The sequence below is a fragment of the Anoplopoma fimbria genome, chromosome 9 (assembly GCF_027596085.1).
Source record: "Anoplopoma fimbria isolate UVic2021 breed Golden Eagle Sablefish chromosome 9, Afim_UVic_2022, whole genome shotgun sequence".
Lineage (NCBI taxonomy): Eukaryota > Metazoa > Chordata > Actinopteri > Perciformes > Anoplopomatidae > Anoplopoma > Anoplopoma fimbria.
Window position 1 is genome coordinate 12,713,571 of NC_072457.1, and position 19,332 is coordinate 12,732,902.

The window sequence follows — 19,332 nt, forward strand, 5'->3', positions numbered from 1 at the left end:
CCAGGGGCCGGTATTTCAAAATGATCCGACAGGATTAATCCACCTGGATTGGATTAAATCCTGATCAGATCCTAAAAACGGGTATTTCAAAGCAAATCTGATCCTGAAGATTCAGATTCAGATTTGGCAATCCAATCCTGCCTTTGATCCGGATTAAAAGCTGCTGTTGAGTATTTCAAAACTTAAGTGGGAAATCTGGATCAGTTTGATCCTAAAAATCAGGATCACCCTGACCCCACCTCAGAGGTGGATTTGAGGGAGATTACATGTTAAGATTTGAACAGTTGAAGTGTAACTGCTCCCAAAGTTCTTTGTTTAATACAACTAAGCTTCACTGCTGTTTGATCAATGTTTATTTCCTTTTCACGTTCCTTTTTTTTTTCTGCAAACATGCACGCTGTTCACTGCAATGCTTTAACAAATCGGCGTCAGAAGTGCAACACAGAATAAACATTACACTACTGCGTGTAAGTGACATTACAAACTCCAATTAACAAGGAATTATGAAGGAAAAACAATGTGATTTATTAAACAAACAGTGTTAAACTATGCAGTATACATTTCAGTCTTTTAACTGCTTTTCCAGCAACTGAATTCTTAACTTCACTTCTTCTTGTTTAAGAAGTGTTAGTTTGATTTGTTCATTTGTTAGAATTATTTGTTGCTGAGCCCGTTCCGTTTCCACCTTCAGTAGTTCATTGTATGTTTTTATTCACATGCATTCAGCACACACACTTAATTTTCATAGCCAAAGCTCAAAAAGTAATGCCATTTGGAGCAAGTCTGTGCAAGTCTCTTCCCACAGACATCTGTAAAGAAAATCTAATATTAAGGTTTTAGGGCTGTCCCCTTTGTTAACAACTGTTTCCTAAAAAGATATGTACAACACATTTTAAAATCTACACACAATGCCTTGCGAGTGAATGCATTCAAATGGACTGTGGACCGCGACATACAGACGCTAGCCTATTTACTAGCTTGTTAGCTCCTTAACACAGGAGTCAATGGAGCAGCGTTAGCTCGCATTAGCGCGAACTCTGCTTAATTAGAGATCGCCGAGCTCTTCTTTCAACTTTGTGCTGATTTACATAATTGGTTAACTCAATATAATGATTGCCTTTCATCTAGTCTGAGGACGCATCAACACTGGCTAAGATTATACTTTAATTCAGAGACAATAGTTGAGCTAGCTTCTCCTTTTTCTGTAAAATGTTGGCTCCATTTCCTGTTTGCTGTCTGTGATCCAGGGGCGGGACGGATTTGGACATCCCAATCTGCCGGTATCAGGATCACTCTGATCCAATCCAGCAAAGTTTTGAAATACCGGGATAGATCAGGTTGATCCGTGGCTGAGGACAGGGGGATTTGGTTATCCGGATCATTCTGATCTGGATTACAAGTTTTGAAATACCGGCCCCAGGGGCCGGTATTTCAAAATGATCCGACAGGATTAATCCACCTGGATTGGATTAAATCCTGATCAGATCCTAAAAACGGGTATTTCAAAGCAAATCTGATCCTGAAGATTCAGATGGCAATCCAATCCTGCCTTTGATCCGGATTAAAAGCTGCTGTTGAGTATTTCAAAACTTAAGTGAGAAATCTGGATCAGTTTGATCCTAAAAATCAGGATCACCCTGATCCCACCTCAGAGGTGGATTTGAGGGAGATTACATGTTAAGATTTGAACAGTTGAAGTGTAACTGCTCCCAAAGTTCTTTGTTTAATACAACTAAGCTTCACTGCTGTTTGATCAATGTTTATTTCCTTTTCACGTTCCTTTTTTTTTCTGCAAACATGCACGCTGTTCACTGCAATGCTTTAACAAATCGGCGTCAGAAGTGCAACACAGAATAAACATTACACTACTGCGTGTAAGTGACATTACAAACTCCAATTAACAAGGAATTATGAAGGAAAAACAATGTGATTTATTAAACAAACAGTGTTAAACTATGCAGTATACATTTCAGTCTTTTAACTGCTTTTCCAGCAACTGAATTCTTAACTTCACTTCTTCTTGTTTAAGAAGTGTTAGTTTGATTTGTTCATTTGTTAGAATTATTTGTTGCTGAGCCCGTTCCGTTTCCACCTTCAGTAGTTCATTGTATGTTTTTATTCACATGCATTCAGCACACACACTTAATTTTCATAGCCAAAGCTCAAAAAGTAATGCCATTTGGAGCAAGTCTGTGCAAGTCTCTTCCCACAGACATCTGTAAAGAAAATCTAATATTAAGGTTTTAGGGCTGTCCCCTTTGTTAACAACTGTTTCCTAAAAAGATATGTACAACACATTTTAAAATCTACACGCAATGCCTTGCGAGTGAATGCATTCAAATGGACTGTGGACCGCGACATACAGACGCTAGCCTATTTACTAGCTTGTTAGCTCCTTAACACAGGAGTCAATGGAGCAGCGTTAGCTCGCATTAGCGCGAACTCTGCTTAATTAGAGATCGCCGAGCTCTTCTTTCAACTTTGTGCTGATTTACATAATTGGTTAACTCAATATAATGATTGCCTTTCATCTAGTCTGAGGACGCATCAACACTGGCTAAGATTATACTTTAATTCAGAGACAATAGTTGAGCTAGCTTCTCCTTTTTCTGTAAAATGTTGGCTCCATTTCCTGTTTCCTGTCTGTGATCCAGGGGCGGGACGGATTTGGACATCCCAATCTGCCGGTATCAGGATCACTCTGATCCAATCCAGCAAAGTTTTGAAATACCGGGATAGATCAGGTTGATCCGTGGCTGAGGACAGGGGGATTTGGTTATCCGGATCATTCTGATCTGGATTACAAGTTTTGAAATACCGGCCCCAGAAGTCATAAGTGCATCTCCTTTCTTAAACAAGCATCTTAAAGCATAAACCAGAGCAAAAGTATAGTGCAGAGGCAAAATACTACGAAAACAATAATTGCAACAGACTAATACGAATACAATAAGTGCTACAAACTACTACGAATAGGATAAGTGCAGTAAACGAATACGAATACAATAAGTGCAGCGAACTGATACGAATACAATACGTGCAACAACTAATACTAATACGAATGCAATAAGTGCTACGAGGAAGGCTCATGGTAGTACTTCTTGAAGAGGTGAGTTTTTAGCCTGCGCCGAAAGATGGGCAGTGACTCTGCTGTCCTGACGTCAGTGGGGAGTTCATTCCACCACTGAGGGGCCAGGACGGAAAAAAGCTGTGACCGGGTGGATCGGCCGCAGGGACCTCTGAGCGACGGGGCAACCAGTCGCCCCGAGGCAGCAGAGCGAAGTGGTCTGATACCGATGGAGAACCACACCGTTTAAATGTTTCAATTACAATGTGTTACTGGGCAACATGCCCATTATCTTCAATGTGTTTCTTTCAGTGAACCTACCAAAGAAAAATGATAAGAGAATAAAGCAGAAAATACCCCCCCAGAAAATCCTTCCTCATACTACATAAATAAACTGAACATATACTGTAATGTTTTATTTTAGTTTTAGGGAATCCCAAACAAGGGCAGTTTTCTAAATCCAAGCAAAGTAAAAAAATATTTATCCAATGAACCACAGTTGGTCTCCTCCAATGAATCGCCACCTTATCGTGGTGGAGGGGTTTGTGTGCCCCAGTGATCCTGAGAGCTGTGTTGTCGGGGGCAATAGCTCCTGGTAGGGTCTCCCAAGGCAAAGTGGTCTCGGGGGAGGGGTCAGACTAAGAGCGATTCACCCCAATGAATCGGACGATGCAAGGTTGTGGCACCTCGCCCAGAATAGGGAAACCGGGGCACCCTCCTGGAGCCAGACCCGGGAGGGGGAGCTCACTGGCGGCGTCTGGTGGCCGGGCCTTGGCACATGTCACCTCTCTGGCGGGGAAGGAACCGGAGCTGGTGGGGGAGGTGGAGCGCTACCAACTAGATATAGTTGGGCTCACCTCCACGCATAGCACCGGTTCTGGAACCAAACTCCTGGAGAGGGGCTGGACTTTTTCCTTTTCCGGAGTTGCCCAGGGTGAGAGGCGCCGGGCGGGTGTGGGGATACTCACAAGCCCCCGGCTGGGCGCCGCTGTTGTGGAATCGCAGGGGGAAAGTCTCTGACTGTCATATGTGCCTATGCACCAAACGGCAGTTCGGAGTACGCGGCCTTCTTGGAGTCCTTGGGTGGTGTTCTGGAAAGGGCGCCGACTGGGGACTCTTCTTCTGGGAGACTTCAACGCTCACGTGGGTAACGACGGAGAAACCTGGAGGGGTGTGATTGGGAGGAACGGCCTGCCCGATCTGAACCCGAGTGGTGCTTTGTTGTTGGACTTCTGTGCTAGTCATGGACTGTCCATAACAAACACCATGTTTGAGCATAGGGAGGTTCATAAGTGTACTTGGTACCAGAACACCCTAGGCCAAAGGTCTATGATCGACTTTGTAGTTGTGTCATCAGACCTGCGGCCGTATGTCTTGGACACTCGGGTGAAGAGAGGAGCAGAGCTGTCAACTGATCACCACCTGGTGGTGAGTTGGATCAGGTGGCGGGGGAGGCTGCCGGACAGACCCGGTAAACCCCAACGTGTAGTGAGGGTGAACTGGGAACGTCTGGCTGAGGATCCTGTCCGCAAGGTCTTCAACTCCCACCTCCGGAATAATGTCTCGTGCATCCCGGGGGAGGCTTGGGACATGGAATCCGAGTGGGCCATGTTCAAATCCTCCATTGTGGAAGCTGCTGCTAGGAGTTGTGGTCGGAAGGCAATCGGTGCCTGTCGTGGCGGCAATCCGAGAACCCGCTGGTGGACACCAGCGGTGAAGGAGGCCGTCAAGCTGAAGAAGGAGGCCTTTCAGGCTTGGTTGGCCCAGGGGTCTCCTGAATCAGCAGGCAGGTACCGGTTGGCCAGAAGGGCTGCAGCTGCGGCGGTTGCTGAGGCAAAAACCCGGGTGTGGGAGGAGTTCGGCGAGGCCATGGAGAAGGACTTTCGAATGGCCTCAAGGAAGTTCTGGCAAACCGTGAGACGACTCAGAAAGGGGAAACAGGGCTTTTCTCAGGCTGTGCTCAGCAGGGGGGGAGAACTGCAGACCGGACTGGGGATATTGTCGAGCGGTGGAAAGAACACTTTGAGGAACTCCTGAACCCGACCAACACGTCCTCTGTGGAAGAGGCAGAGTCTGAAGACTCAGGGGAAGACTCGTCCATATGCCTGGCGGAGGTCGTTGGGGTAGTTAAAAAGCTCTTCAGCTGCAAAGCGCCAGGAGTGGATGAGATTCGACCGGAGATGCTAAAGGCTCTGGACATTGTTGGGCTGTCTTGGTTGACACGTCTCTTCAATGTTGCGTGGAAGTTGGGTACAGTGCCTGTGGAGTGGCAGACCAGGGTGGTGGTTCCCATTTTCAAAAAGGGGGACCAGAGAGTGTGCTCCAATTATAGGGGTATCACACTGCTCAGCCTCCCGGGAAAGTTTACTCCAGGGTGCTGGAAAGGAGGCTCCGTCCGATTGTCGAACCTCGGGTTCAGGAGGAACAATGCGGATTCCGTCCTGGACGTGGAACAGCGGACCAACTCTTTACCCTTGCAGGTCTGTTGGAGGGTGCATGGGAGTTTGCTCATCCAGTCTACATGTGTTTTGTGGACTTGGAGAAGGCCTTCGACCGTGTCCCTCGGGGAGTCCTGTGGGGGGTACTGCGGGAATATGGGGTACCTGGTTCGTTACTACGAGCCATTCGGTCCTTGTATGACCAAAGTGAGAGCTGTGTCCGGATACTCGGCACAAAGTCGAGCTTGTTCCCAGTGCGTGTTGGCCTCCGCCAGGGCTGCCCATTGTCACCAATCCTGTTTGTGATTTTCATGGACAGGATTTCAAGGCGCAGCCGGGGGAGGAGAGTTTCCGGTTTGGGGACCTCAGAATCACATCCCTGCTTTTTGCAGATGATGTGGTTCTGTTGGCTTCTTCAGAACGTGACCTTCAGCACGCACTGGGGCGATTCACAGCCGAGTGTGAAGCGGTCGGGATGAGAGTCAGTACCTCCAAGTCTGAGGCCATGGTTATCTTCCGGAAAACGGTGGATTGCACCCTCTGGGTTGGGAGTGAGTCAATGCCCCAAGCGAGGGAGTTCAAGTATCTCGGGATCTTATTCACGAGTGAGGGTAAAATGGAGCGGGAGATGGACAGGCGGTTCGGTGCAGCGTCAGCAGTGATGCGGGCATTGTACCGGACAGTTTTGGTGAAGAAGGAGCTGAGCCGTAAGGCAAAGCTCTCGATTTACCAGTCCATCTACGTTCCAACCCTCACCTATGGTCATGAGCTTTGGGTAGTGACCGAAAGAATGAGATCGCGAATACAAGCGGCCGAAATGAGCTTCCTTCGTAGGGTGGCTGGGCTCAGCCTTAGAGATAGGGTGAGGAGCTCAGACATCCGGAGGGAGCTCGGAGTAGAGCCGCTGCTCCTTCGCGTCGAAAGGGGCCAGCTGAGGTGGCTCGGGCATCTGATCAGGATGCCTCCTGGACGCCTCCCTTTAGAGGTTTTCCAGGCACGTCCAACTGGTAAGAGGCCCCGGGGTAGACCCAGAACACGCTGGAGAGATTATATATCTTGTCTGGCCTGGGAACGCCTCGGGGTTCCCCAGGAGGAGCTGGAAAGTGTTGCTGGGGAGAAGGACGTCTGGAGGACCCTCCTTAGCTTGCTGCCCCCGTGACCCGGCCCCGGATAAGCGGAAGGAAATGGATGGATGGTTGCCTACAAAGTCCAATCCCCTTAGTAACTTTACACAAATTATTGTTGCTCTGCTATGCTATTGTGATGTTGTCTGATTTTAATTTAGGACATTGTTGGTGCTATTAAGTATAAAACCGTCAAGTTAATTTAACAAATAGTGTAAAAGTACCCTATCACAGTAACCCCTCCCTAAAGCATACTCAGCTTTATGGTTTAATTTACTCTTAATGGGACCATACTTTACCTAATGAACATCATGCTGTACTGAAAAAGACGTCAAACTAGTGATTGAGACCATAAACTCATGTTTTCAATGTTTACTGAGGTAATAAATCAAGTGAGAAGTAGGGTCATTTTCTCATCGACTTTCATACAATCGAACATCTTTTTGAAACGTAGAAGTCGCCCCCAGCTGGTCAGTAGCGAGAATGCAAGTTTAAATAAACTTCTGCATTGGTTTCACTCTGGCAGACCCGGAGGTAGCCACCGGGTTACAACAAAACCTCTGCTAGGACTTTGATAATGAAAACCTTCAATGCCTCTTGATGCATTAAGTATGGGACTCCTCATCAAAGCAATGGTGACAACTAACAATTTTTTTTGCTCGCTATGTGTCAGCTCTGCCCTGTCTGATGAACCATTTAACACAGCCAGACAGCCCAACCTGTCCCCAGAAAAAAGACTTTAATGACTGCTAGGAACAATCCATCACCTCTCCTAGCTTAGAAACTGATCCTGAATAAAATAGACACCCAACCCAACACCCATGCTCACACACACACAATCTCCAAAAATAAAATGTGTCCGTTAAAAAATACAGACAGAAACAATCTGGACATTTCAGAAAGCATTAACGCAAGGTCTCAGATAATGAAAAGTATTAACAATGAGCCAAGGGCCACAGCTGCGGAAAAGGAGTCCCATTGTAATTGTAGGCAGCATGTGTTCAATGGCTCTTTGATGACTAAAATATGTAAAGAGATCAGATCAAAGGTGACTGGAGTCTCTTTCTTGTTCCAGCTGACTGTTTGTAAGGGGTCAGCGGGATATTCATGATCGGCAGCACTCAAGCAATGACAGGGAACGATCAATCAAGTGCCTTTAACCCTGACACATAAACACACACACCATAAATTCAGGCAGCAGGACGTGCACACAACTAAGGTAATTGAACAAGAACTTTGCCGCAAGTGAGTCTTGAGTCTCAAGTGAGCCGTCCCTAATGTTTGTCATATACCATCCCTCTTTCCTGCCCTCATCTTCCACAAGTAACAACACACAAGGGGAAATGTGCTGTGACAACACACACACACACGCACGCACGCACGCACGAACGAAACACATTCATCAAGGCGACGTGGGCAGATTGTCAGTGACACTCTGGAGCCTAGCAGGGAACCTCCCTGCACCAGCAACAGGGGTTGGCAGAACCAAAAGCCAGTCAGCCATGTAGAAGCCCTTGGTCAATTATATAAGACAGTGACAGTACACACACACAAAATACACACACACAAAATACACACACACACACACACACACACACACACACACACACACACACACACACACACACACACACACACACACACACACACACACACACACACACACACACACACACACACACACACACACACACAAAATACACACACAAAACAACAGATCAAAAGCAGGCAAGGACTACAAGTATACATGCTGCTTTGCAGAGCTTTGCTGTGGTAAGGGAACATCTGAATGTTCCCATTTACAGATCAGAAGCATCATTAAAGCTCCTTCTTTACATTTTAATACCCAACTCTGGCTCTACAGCACACACACACTCAAAGACAAATGTTTTAACAAATCTGTCCGCATTAGGAACGTAAGGAAAATTAAGTGAAATCAGAGTACATACAACTTCATTTTTGGTGTAGCGGCACCCCATTCAGATGAGAAAATCTTCAGTTTTCTGTCAAAGTCTGAAGGAGAATGCTCTTTCTTCCGTTCATTATGTAAGTCACTTCAGAGCCGAGTTAAGCGGCATGTGTTGTATGAGATTAGACGGGAGATGGGGGTGGCGACGATAAGGAAGCCACATTCAGGAAGCATCTGCCGCTTGGTCAGATGAAGGAAAGCTGCAGTAACTGGCTACACAATCCCAGACAAACAGGGTGTGAGTGTCAGGATGCTAATTCGATCAGTCTCTCTTTAATCTATTCTATATATGAAAGAGAGGAAAAAACAAATGTAGTCACAGATACAGACGTCACACACACACACACACACACACACACACACACACACACACACACACACACACACACACACACACACACACACACACACACACACACACACACACACACACACACACACACACACACACACACACACACACAAAATCCCCATTAGGGTTTACTGAAGTTTATTTAATCTCATTGGAGGACTTGAGCAGTGCCAGTCTAATCCTAGCATTAGCGCTAGGCATCTGGAGCATGGAGACTCCTGCTTTCTGTCTTCACTCTGCTACTTTACCTTGTGTGATGATATCTCAGTGGTGATGTGGTCTACGTCCTCCATCTCCCCCATCTTCAGATGACTCACCACCACTGTTCCCGCTGCACACATGCCATCAGATGACCTAGTGGGAGAAAAGAAGAGAGAGAAAAAAGATTTACATTGCGTTAGCCTCGTCATTTAATCTGTTGAGCAAAACATCTGTTCTGTAAAATGATGTTTTCCTCCAGCTACTTCCCCTCCACGGGCCTGAATAGTATTCATCTCCATGTTGGGCCCCCAAACTCTCCAAACCTAATGAGCTTATTTTGAGCCTCGAACAGGTTGTGGAGTAATAAAGCTGGAATCAGGACATGGATGCTTGTACTGCGGCGATTTCTTTTTCTGACAGATTTCGCAGAGGAGTATGAAAGCTGAATAAAGTCGATCCTGTTCCGGCTGTACGCTGAAAGGGGGGAGGAAAGAAGGAATATTTCGTATCACTGTTCAAATGGCCGTATAATAACCCAGGCTGTGAGCCCTGACAGACTCAGAATGGATACTAGAGTTTTCATATCAAGGAGCCCGACCAATAACGTTCCCAATCATGGAGCCATAATTAAGGAGCTGATAGAAAATCTATAGTATTGACAGCAAGACAGATGCTCTCAAATGAAGAAAAATGGTCCCTGGGCTTTGCGAAAGCAAGTCTGATCACCTTAGCAGACCCGTCTCTAATGTGCTCAGTTCCACTCCAACTGGAAGTGAATTGCACTATGAATTTTGTGCCAGCCAGTGGTCTGGGGAGACTGGGGGGGGGACCCCTGACTGAGGGGGAGAAAACACAAGGAGGGTGACGGAAGCAGAAAGGATGCTTTCAAGGCCAATCCATCTTGGTCGGACGCGAGCGAGAAAAAATAAACGTGCCCAGGGGAAAAGAGGAGGAAGAAGAAGAGATGCTGAGCTGAGAGGCAGGGAGGAATGTGAGGGAGTACAAGAAAAGGAGGATTGGGTTTTTCAAAGAGGGAGAGGGGGGGGGGGGGACAGATGTCTCTGCTGTGGGACTCTGGGAGCTTCAGTTAGTGCTTAATGTCTTACAGCAGTCCCCGAGCAGAGAAAATAACATTGCTTGGTTTATAAATCTAATCATTGTCCCTTGCCAGACACCTGTCTCTGTGTTTACTCCTCTGCTCATCTTTCCGTTTCCCCCCTTTTCCTCATCATCTCTCTCTCCTCTTCTGTTTCTCTGTGCAACAGGGGACTTAAGCACGGTAAAAGAAAGTCACCCTGACTTTGAACAAACAGTTTGTACTGACAGTGGCCCACACACAATCGAGGAAATGGAGATTAACATGCATCACATTCAGCGATTGTCATCCCTATGCAAACCTTAGGGGTTAAAGTGGCCCTCTGCTCTTTGGATTGCTCGGCCTCAATCCACTAATGAAACTCTGCATTTAAAACAGACAGAGGAGACTTTGTTAGAATTGCTTTAGGATAATTGATCTATGCCGTTAAGAGATAAATTGTTATTCTTTTGATTTGAGGTCAAACTAAAACTCAGCACCTGTTCAAATAAATCTTTTTACATTATTGTCTGTGAGGAAAAGCACTCTTCAGCAGCTCATTCTATTGATGAGATCCCCGCATTGCTGGTTTATTTATTAAATTCTGCCAAAAATCAAGCGAAGAAAAGAGCAGAGATGTTAACTTCCTGACAGAATGACTGGTCTGCAGTGACACAAACTTTCTTATTTGGCAATCTACAGTCTTTTAGTATGCGTACTCACTGACCCTGAATTAACTTTGAAGGTTCTGTCGAGAGCTGTGGATGAAAAAAGGCCCTTCTCCCACAACCCTCTCCCTCCCTCCCTCCCTCCCCCCTCCCCCTCCTCCAACCATCTCTTTCCGTCTGTTAGAGTTGGCAGGGAAACAAGTCTGCAGATTGTACTTTGCCTGAGAGCAATCTTTTTTTAAATCTAATTGGCCCAGGATCTCTTTTATGACAACAGTTAATCAGACAGCTTTGTTAAAGTGACAAAAATAATGTGCTTAAAATGGCTGCTAAGGATTTGGCAAACAATTCGAAAAATAATTAGTTATCGGTTATAAGTTACATTTAACAGTTATTTCCTTTTGAAAGCCTTGCTTGCAATTTACAAACACATTTCCAATGTAGGAACATGCAGTGTGATTTGTTTTTAAGAACTAATCTTTACCCTGCAGGTCTAATAGGCCCCTTATGTAGGAGCCGTATGCCTTTAGTTTGTTTACACGGTACCATACAGCAACCGTTTACACAAGAGTCAATAAATCATTTGCATTAAATAAAGGTCTCCTACGGTATAACAAATCTTACATTTGCTTCTTCTCAGGAATAAAAATATTGTTTATTTATAGACACATCAAGAGAAAATTAAAAGGTAAGTCATCTACTAAGGATCATGCCAAACATGATACGGTTCAGTTAGAACATTTCAAGGTTCAATGATTTGTGAATTTATGTCGAGCCAATTTTGTTGTTGGGATGAAAATGCACTGGATATTCAAAATATAAAAACAGACACACAAGTGACATGAAACTAAACTGTCTAAATAACGGTTTGTATTACACTTTTTACAAGCAATCTGACAAATCTTACAAAGAGGATGTGTGCATGATTCATTTAAATGAGAAACAGATATCCACAAGACCCTTAAGGAAATCTCTGCTAATTTTGGCTTAAAAATGACAATAGGGATTATGGTTAATTTTAGATTTACAAGTTCTATTCACACCTAAACCACATCACTTAAAATCCCAGTTTAAGTGGTTTGAGTAAACATCCAGCCTAGTGTTTGAGCTGGACATAAGTGTCTGTTGCTATGTAGCAGAAACATGAGCACCATTGTTTCACCATGGTTTCCAATTATATCGCAATTAGCAGTATTAGCATTTTACCTGTGCTAATTTGAATAGAAGACAGAAACAGATGGTGAAGGTTGTTATTTTGTGATTTTCTTGCTTTGAGAAATGAGCAGTTAAGTTTTAAGATGCAATAGATGGTAATCAGTAGTTGTTTTGTCCCTGTAGATACAAGCGGATACTTTTTAGTCAGCCTGTTTATGACAAACTAGAAGAGTCAAAGTGACCAAGCAAATGCCCTCTTTCTGCTGATTTGTGAACCTAAAGAAGGGAATACTCACACATTTATGCCAAAGGAAGGACAAGTGTAATACATTTTCAAAGGTGTGAATTCAACAGCCTGTGGGTGGTAAAAGTTCATCCAAAAACTTCAAAGCAGCGATACTTCTGTGGCCGTCAGGCAGTTTTCTCTGTAGGAAGCCTCAGAGAGGAAAACACCTGACAGCCACAAAACAGCGTTGGCTTTTCCCCTCACAAGGGCTTTTTTTCTGTAACTGTAGGAAACAAAAAATATACAGCAGGACCTGTACAACCATTTTGCTTCTTGCATAGGATTCTGCCCACTGAGGATTAGCTTTAGGTGTCCTTAAAACTGTACTATGCCTTTGGAATGGGAGCGGTCAGAGAAAACTAAGTGCCAGTATCTTACACAGGCAACTTGAATGCTACAGACTTGAAGTGTAGCAGTGGAAGTGTAGATGGGATTCTTGACCTATATAAAGCTGGATGGGTGGGCTAAATATAGCACTGGCTAGTTTTCACTGAAGTCAGATGTTAGAACTTGGGTCTGTAATAATGGTGAATGCCAACTTTAGAAGTGATAGTGACAATTCTATGTTGTGGATAAATGACTCAGAACGAGGAGTGACTCAGCAGTACTTGCACATTTTGCAAGTGAAGGACTGACTCAACCAATAAGACTACACTGGAGGCCTTGTTTATATAGAGCTGGCTAGAATCACTGGGGAACCCGAAAATGAGCAAACATTCTCTGGCTTGTCTGGACCACTTTAAGTTTATTCCGAAAGAAATATATATATATATATATATATATATATATATATATATATATATATATATATATAGATTGATATAAGATGTTTGGTATGGAAATTAAGTACATTTAATTAGCAGTGGAGTGGCGTGCTCAGAACTTGTGTGGATAAAAGGTTGAGCAAGGATCACAGTTTCAAGCAAAAACGAGCCGGTTTATTCAGAATACACCAGTGTGATCAATCTCTGCAACATGCAAATTTATGCAATGTTAAAAAAAATTTGTCTGCTGCAATACATCTGAAATAAGCAGAATAGGAGCTATGTCGGGCCAGGATGCATACTTGCACAAGATTTGTGAGTTTTAACGCATCCTATTTGTTCCAGTCACATCACACACACTTCTTTATTCTTGCATGACGAGAAGTGTCTTCACACTACATTTACTTTTATGTTAGTGCTTAACCAGTGTCAGCAACAGTCTGGGAGAAGCTGTTTTCACAGAGGAAGCAAGGTGGAAAAACTATCCAGAAAGGATGCTATTTTCTTTTAACCAATCACATCAATCCAGGCTGGGGCTCAAAACTATATGGTTGATGTATGCTGTGTGCAATGTTTATGCATTCCATAGAATTTCAGGAAAGTCAGACAGGGGAGATGATGAGAAAGCTGTTTATGTCGGAAAAAAAGAACAAACCAAAACTCAATGAAGAATCCCTTGTGCTACATTGATATACCAGCTTCTATGGTAGAGTGATCCGCACAAATATGAATATAAATGGATATGGTACCATTCACATGAAGAAACATATTGCATGCTTCAATTGACTGTGAGCAGAATCTACTGCATGTCAAATCTTGATGTTCAAGAATCACAAAGCATATCAACGATTGAAGATGTCCTTTTTAGTGAAGCGCATTATTGTCACCGGCCATGTAAAATAGGTGAACTATAAAAGATGAGCATGGTGGTTAAGAATAGGTCAAGAAACCGCGTTTCCCCTCCACCCCCTGTTGTGTTTACCACCGACCTATAGGGACCTATCAAAACTCGAGCTTAAGAAAAAGATGAGCTTCATTTCATGCTGAGCAGCATGGCTACACACGAGGGACGGTATGTGTAATGCTGACCAACGCTAATGAGACTGGAAAGGTGGAACTGATTCAAAGTATGTAGCTGCATTGGTTGGCCCTTCAGCAGCCATCTTAGCAACTGAGAGCATGAAGGTTATTTCAGTTTAACGAGAATGTATCGGTAGAATTTCATGTTCACCACTGAGATCCATATTCCTGTAATGTCCTCAAAACAACTGCACTCCTCAAAGAAGAGAGATTTGGATTGTTTACTTATTGTGAATATTGTTCATATAATATTGTGATTCTATCTACACTAATCTTAGTTTTAAAGTATCATATTAACATGTGTTCTGTTGCAACTCCTCAACAATGAGTTATTATATTTATTTCATATTACCCAGGTTATTATTATATAATAGGGACTACCTGTCAGGTGTCTGTAACAGGTACTACTGCACTTATAAAAATATTTACTCACACACAGAGTAGAATTGATACAATAAGCCTCTTCATATATGTTGGCACAACATTAAGAGCACATGGTATTGGCCATTACCGGCGTGAACATCCCTTTAAATTAATGTACGTGACAGTTGCTTTGTGCCAAATGATTAAAATTGGACTAGGGCCAGATATGCTGTATGAACTGGATAAGGAGGAGCACTAAGTGTCAATTTAAGTCTCTTAATTTCTCACCTCACCCTTCAAACAAAGACACATTATCCTTCGTCTGCTTCCAATACTCTGAACTAATTATAATAATAATTATAAACTTTATTTAAAAAGCACCTTGAGCACCTACAGTAAAAAAAAAAGGAAGAAACTTGAAACACAAAAATAATGTTATGAACTACGAAAACGAAAACAAACTAAAATGTCATAAAACACAAATAAAAATCCGAAAGATGATTTTTAAAAAAGTTAAAAAAGAAAAGAAAAGGGGTTTAAAAGTTGAAACAGGGTTTGCAGCCCTGATTTCCTCAGGCAGGTCATTCCACAGTCTAGGAGACTTGACTCCTAAAGGCTCTATCACCTTTACGTATAAACCCCGGGCTCGGTACAACAAGGAACAACGCATCCGAAGATCTCAGGGTGGGGTCACAGGGCAATAAGAGATCTGAGTGGTAACTTTGGGCCAAGTCCTCTCAGGGCTTTGAACTTCAATCAATAAGAGCTTAAAACCAATTCTAAAAGCAACAGGTAGACAGTGTAAGGAAGCCAGGATTATGCTTCCTAGACTGAGAAAAAAATCCTAGCAGCTCAGTTGTGGATGAGCTGGAAGCGGGAGAGGGATTTTATGCTGACGCCAGACAGCAAGGATTTACAGTAGACTGATCTACTAGTTATGAAGGCGTGGATAATGGTTTCCAGATTCTTGGTAGACAGAAATAATCTTATCTTTGAAATGTGTCTGTGATGATGAAAGCAGGACTGAACCATTGATTTAACATGTTTGTCTAAGCTCGAGAATGACATCAAGATGTCTGCCATGCTGAGTTAATGAAGGGCACAGAGAATCAAGGCTGTTTGATTCTTACATCAACCGTTCTTATTAATACTGCAGCACGATTCAATGTAACGCTTTTATTGCATGTTGTTGTAAACTGTGTTTACAGTTTAGTGTCACAGTAAAGACGAGACGGACCAGAAGGTCTTCTTGTTCTCAACATCGCATCCAGTTGTGTGTATATGATTCTGACAATGCAGATGGCTGGTATTCATTCAGTGTGAAGTCATTGCAAAGCTAAGTGCAGATAGATCAATAACAATTGAATGAGTGTGGGTGGAGACGATGTTTGAGTGGGAGAGGGCAGGTGGTGCAGTGACACAGCGTGTACCATATGATGACCTTCATCAGCACTCACTCAATGAATACCACACCGTCAACACATAAGTCAACAGGGGTCAAACTGAGCTCGCAAGCTGCATTGAAATACACGGAAAAAAACTCTCCCAATCGTTCTCACACATGCAGCAGATTCTGAAAAACTGCAGAAAAAAATCAGTCTGTTTGAAGTGTAATGAGTCAGAAACAGAGAGAGAGTAGATGCCGCCACAGAGAGTCACTGGGGCTTCATAATTATTTTTCAACAAACTGCAAAAGAGCCAACCGAGTCTCCTTTCATCTCTGTCAAACTGGAGGTTTTGTTCGGTAATTGCTCTTGAATAAGAAGTCGGCCAACAACATCTAGACCGCCATGTCCGTCCTGCAAGCATACGTTTACTGGAGGACGGGAGGCAAGTTAGTGTTTGATTAAATTGTGTGTTAAATTTAGTTTTTGTTTTTCTCAGTTAAAGATAGTAAATCTTGGCTTGATGAGAAAATGGTAAAGGAATAGTTAAACATTATGGGAAAAGAGTTAAGCTAAGTTCACGCTACAAGACTTTGAAGTCGTCAGATCACTGTTCTGTTCACACTGCACAGCTTGCTGTTTTGGAATCGAGAGTCCTGAAGTCATCGTGGTCCTCTATACATAAATATCTTATAAAGAGAATTAGTCAAAGTGTTTGGTGTCAATTCAAACCAGATTTATTTTTAGCTGATTTAAATTTAGTTTCCTATTTATTCTCATTATTATCTACCCAAGATCTTCCTCGTTGCCAGTGTTTTGGTACATTTTGTAAAAACATAATTTTTTTAAGTTTAATGAAATCTTAAGTAAAGGTAAAAATGAAACACCAAAGTATGGTATACATGGTGTGCTACCTTGTCATTTGCAAGGGCCTTCATCATTTCAAGTGTTTCTTGTAAAAAGAAATGCTGATAAAAACACATTCCGAGAAAAAACTATCCCAACTTAAGATCCACTTGTTCACTTTTTAGGGGAACCCCTAACATATCACATGATTTTCATTATCACTCTTAATCACTAAAGCTCAATATCTTTCATGCTCTACTTTTAAGCTAAAAGGAACTAAAAACCGAGAAAACCGGTAGATTAATTCATTACAGCAAGAAAACTGAGCAAGCTACATCCGTGTAACAACTGAAAGCTCTGGAAAAAGCTTGAGAGTGAACCTGGAGTTGCGATCGTTTGTCAAACTATTATTTCCCAGTTCCAGATTGACTCTTTTCTCTTTTGTCCAGCAGCAAGCAAACAGGAAAAAGATACAGTCTGCCAGAAGTGAAAGTATTGTTTTATCCAGGCTTCAGTACAGAGAGAAAGCTCAGCTGGTGTTCTGCTTGTTCTCCCTCATCTATCTCTCTCTCTGCTGAGTTTACAATCCTCATTATCCCATGACCAGTTATTTCAATGTTGTCTTTTCTCAGGTTTTTTTGCTTTTCTTGTGCAAATTACAGCATTACCGAACAATGTAATTGATCCACCATATGTTCATTTCTGTTTTTGTAAAGGCACATAAGTAAATTGTTGTTCTCGAAGGATTTGTGGAGTTGCTTAGCGACGCAAAACCAATTTACTAGTCTACCACTTCCCTCCGGTGTAATGCTCAAGAAAACAAAAAGTCTGTATGTTGGTAGAAATGAGTCTGTATTTTTTAAAATTATATACAGCGGGTAAAATAAGTATTGAACGCGTCACCATTTTTCTCAGTAAATCTATTTCTAGAGGTGCTATTGACATGACATTTTCACCAGATGTCGGTAACAACCCAAGTAATCCATACATACAAAGAAAACCAAACAAATAAGTTCAGAAATTAAGTTATGTGTAATAAAATGGAATGACACAGGGAAAAAGTATTGAACACGCTTACTGAAATTTATTTAATACTTCGTACAAAAGCCTTTGTTGGTAATGACAGCTTCAAGACGCCTCCTGTATGGAGAAACTAGTCGCATGCATTGCTCAGGTGTGATTGTGGCCCATTCTTCCACACAAACAGTCTTCAAATCTAGAAGGTTCCGTGGGCCTCTTCTATGAACTCTGATCTTTAGTTCTTTCCATAGATTTTCTATTGGATTCAAGTCAGGTGATTGGCTGGCCCATTCTAGCAGCTTTATTTTCTTTCTCTGAAACCAATTGAGAGTTTCCTTGGCCGTGTGTTTGGGATCATTGTCTTGCTTAAATGTTTCTAGGTTTGTGTGTGAAAGAGAGAAAGAGAATGTGTATAATAAGAAGAAGAGGCTACAGCACTGTAGAAAACTGTTCAATACACAGAATCTTAGAGCATAAGCTCGACTGTTTTTAATGTGTGTTGATAGATTAGCCAAGGACAGGTTGATATCTGCTACCTCAAAACAATAATCAGCTGCTGCAGCTACGTGTGGGTGTCTCAGTTAATACAACTGCATGAAAAAAACGTGCGCGTTCTGAATAGCTCACACCTAGATCCTATAAAGAGCTTTACAGGTTGGGAATATACTTGCATTGAAATATGCCACCACCTCACAACAATATGAATGCTGGAAGTGTCTGCTGTGCCCAATAGAGTTCATACAAAACCCTGAGCAGCAGGTACGGACTACCAATATAATCTAAAGTAAGCATCACCAGATTTACAGTTAGATTGTCATCACTACTGGAAGGAAACTCTGAAGAGGTTGGTGCTAAAGGCCATGACATCAAAAAAGATTATCGTCTGGACATTGCACACTCAGCTTGTCGGGTCAGACATGTTTCTCAGTCCATCAGTGCATCGTCCCTGCATGTACTAAACGTGAGGAGCTTTGTAATGAGCTGAACAGAAATTAATGACCAAATTCAGATGCTGAAACATCGTATTCTGGACTCTCTTGCCATGCCTCACGTGTGACTAAACATTTTTTGCGCCATTTCCTCTCTTTTATTTTAAATAGCTAGATGGTTGCCAACATTTTCCAGTTTGAAGCTGATGAAATTCACGCCTAAAAGTACTATTTTTACAGTCACACACAAATATGATGAGGAGTTAACTCAAAATAAAATATGTGCAAATGGAAAACAACTGGTGGAGTCTCAGACTAAGCCTCCTTAAAGGCCAGAACACAAGGCTAACGACACCTAGCAACCCTAATTGCCACAACACTATTTCCAGCCACGCACCCTCTGAAAAATAACAACACATTTTTTTTAATCATTCCCTGCTTAAACGTCATGGCTTCCTTTAGCACCTCTTGGCAGCTCAACTTCCTCTCTTTTCCCCTTGCTGTCGCTGTCTCTCGTGTGTATTAATGAATGGATGAGGAAAGAGTTGTTGATGTCGAGAAATATCCTGAACTATATGACCCAAAATGCCGTCATCATAGAGGCAATGGCAAA

The 19,332-nt window shown here is 42.8% G+C and overlaps 1 protein-coding gene across 3 annotated transcripts in view; it reads right to left on the bottom strand.

The window, feature by feature from the left end:
• Positions 1–19,332, bottom strand: part of inpp4b (inositol polyphosphate-4-phosphatase type II B) — a 129,112-nt gene that overhangs the window by 55,671 nt on the left and 54,109 nt on the right. For all 3 annotated transcript variants that reach the window (XM_054605298.1, XM_054605297.1, XM_054605299.1), the window contains one exon: positions 9,196–9,301. In XM_054605298.1, the coding sequence (XP_054461273.1) occupies positions 9,196–9,301 (106 nt within the window). The remainder of the gene's footprint in view (positions 1–9,195; positions 9,302–19,332) is intronic.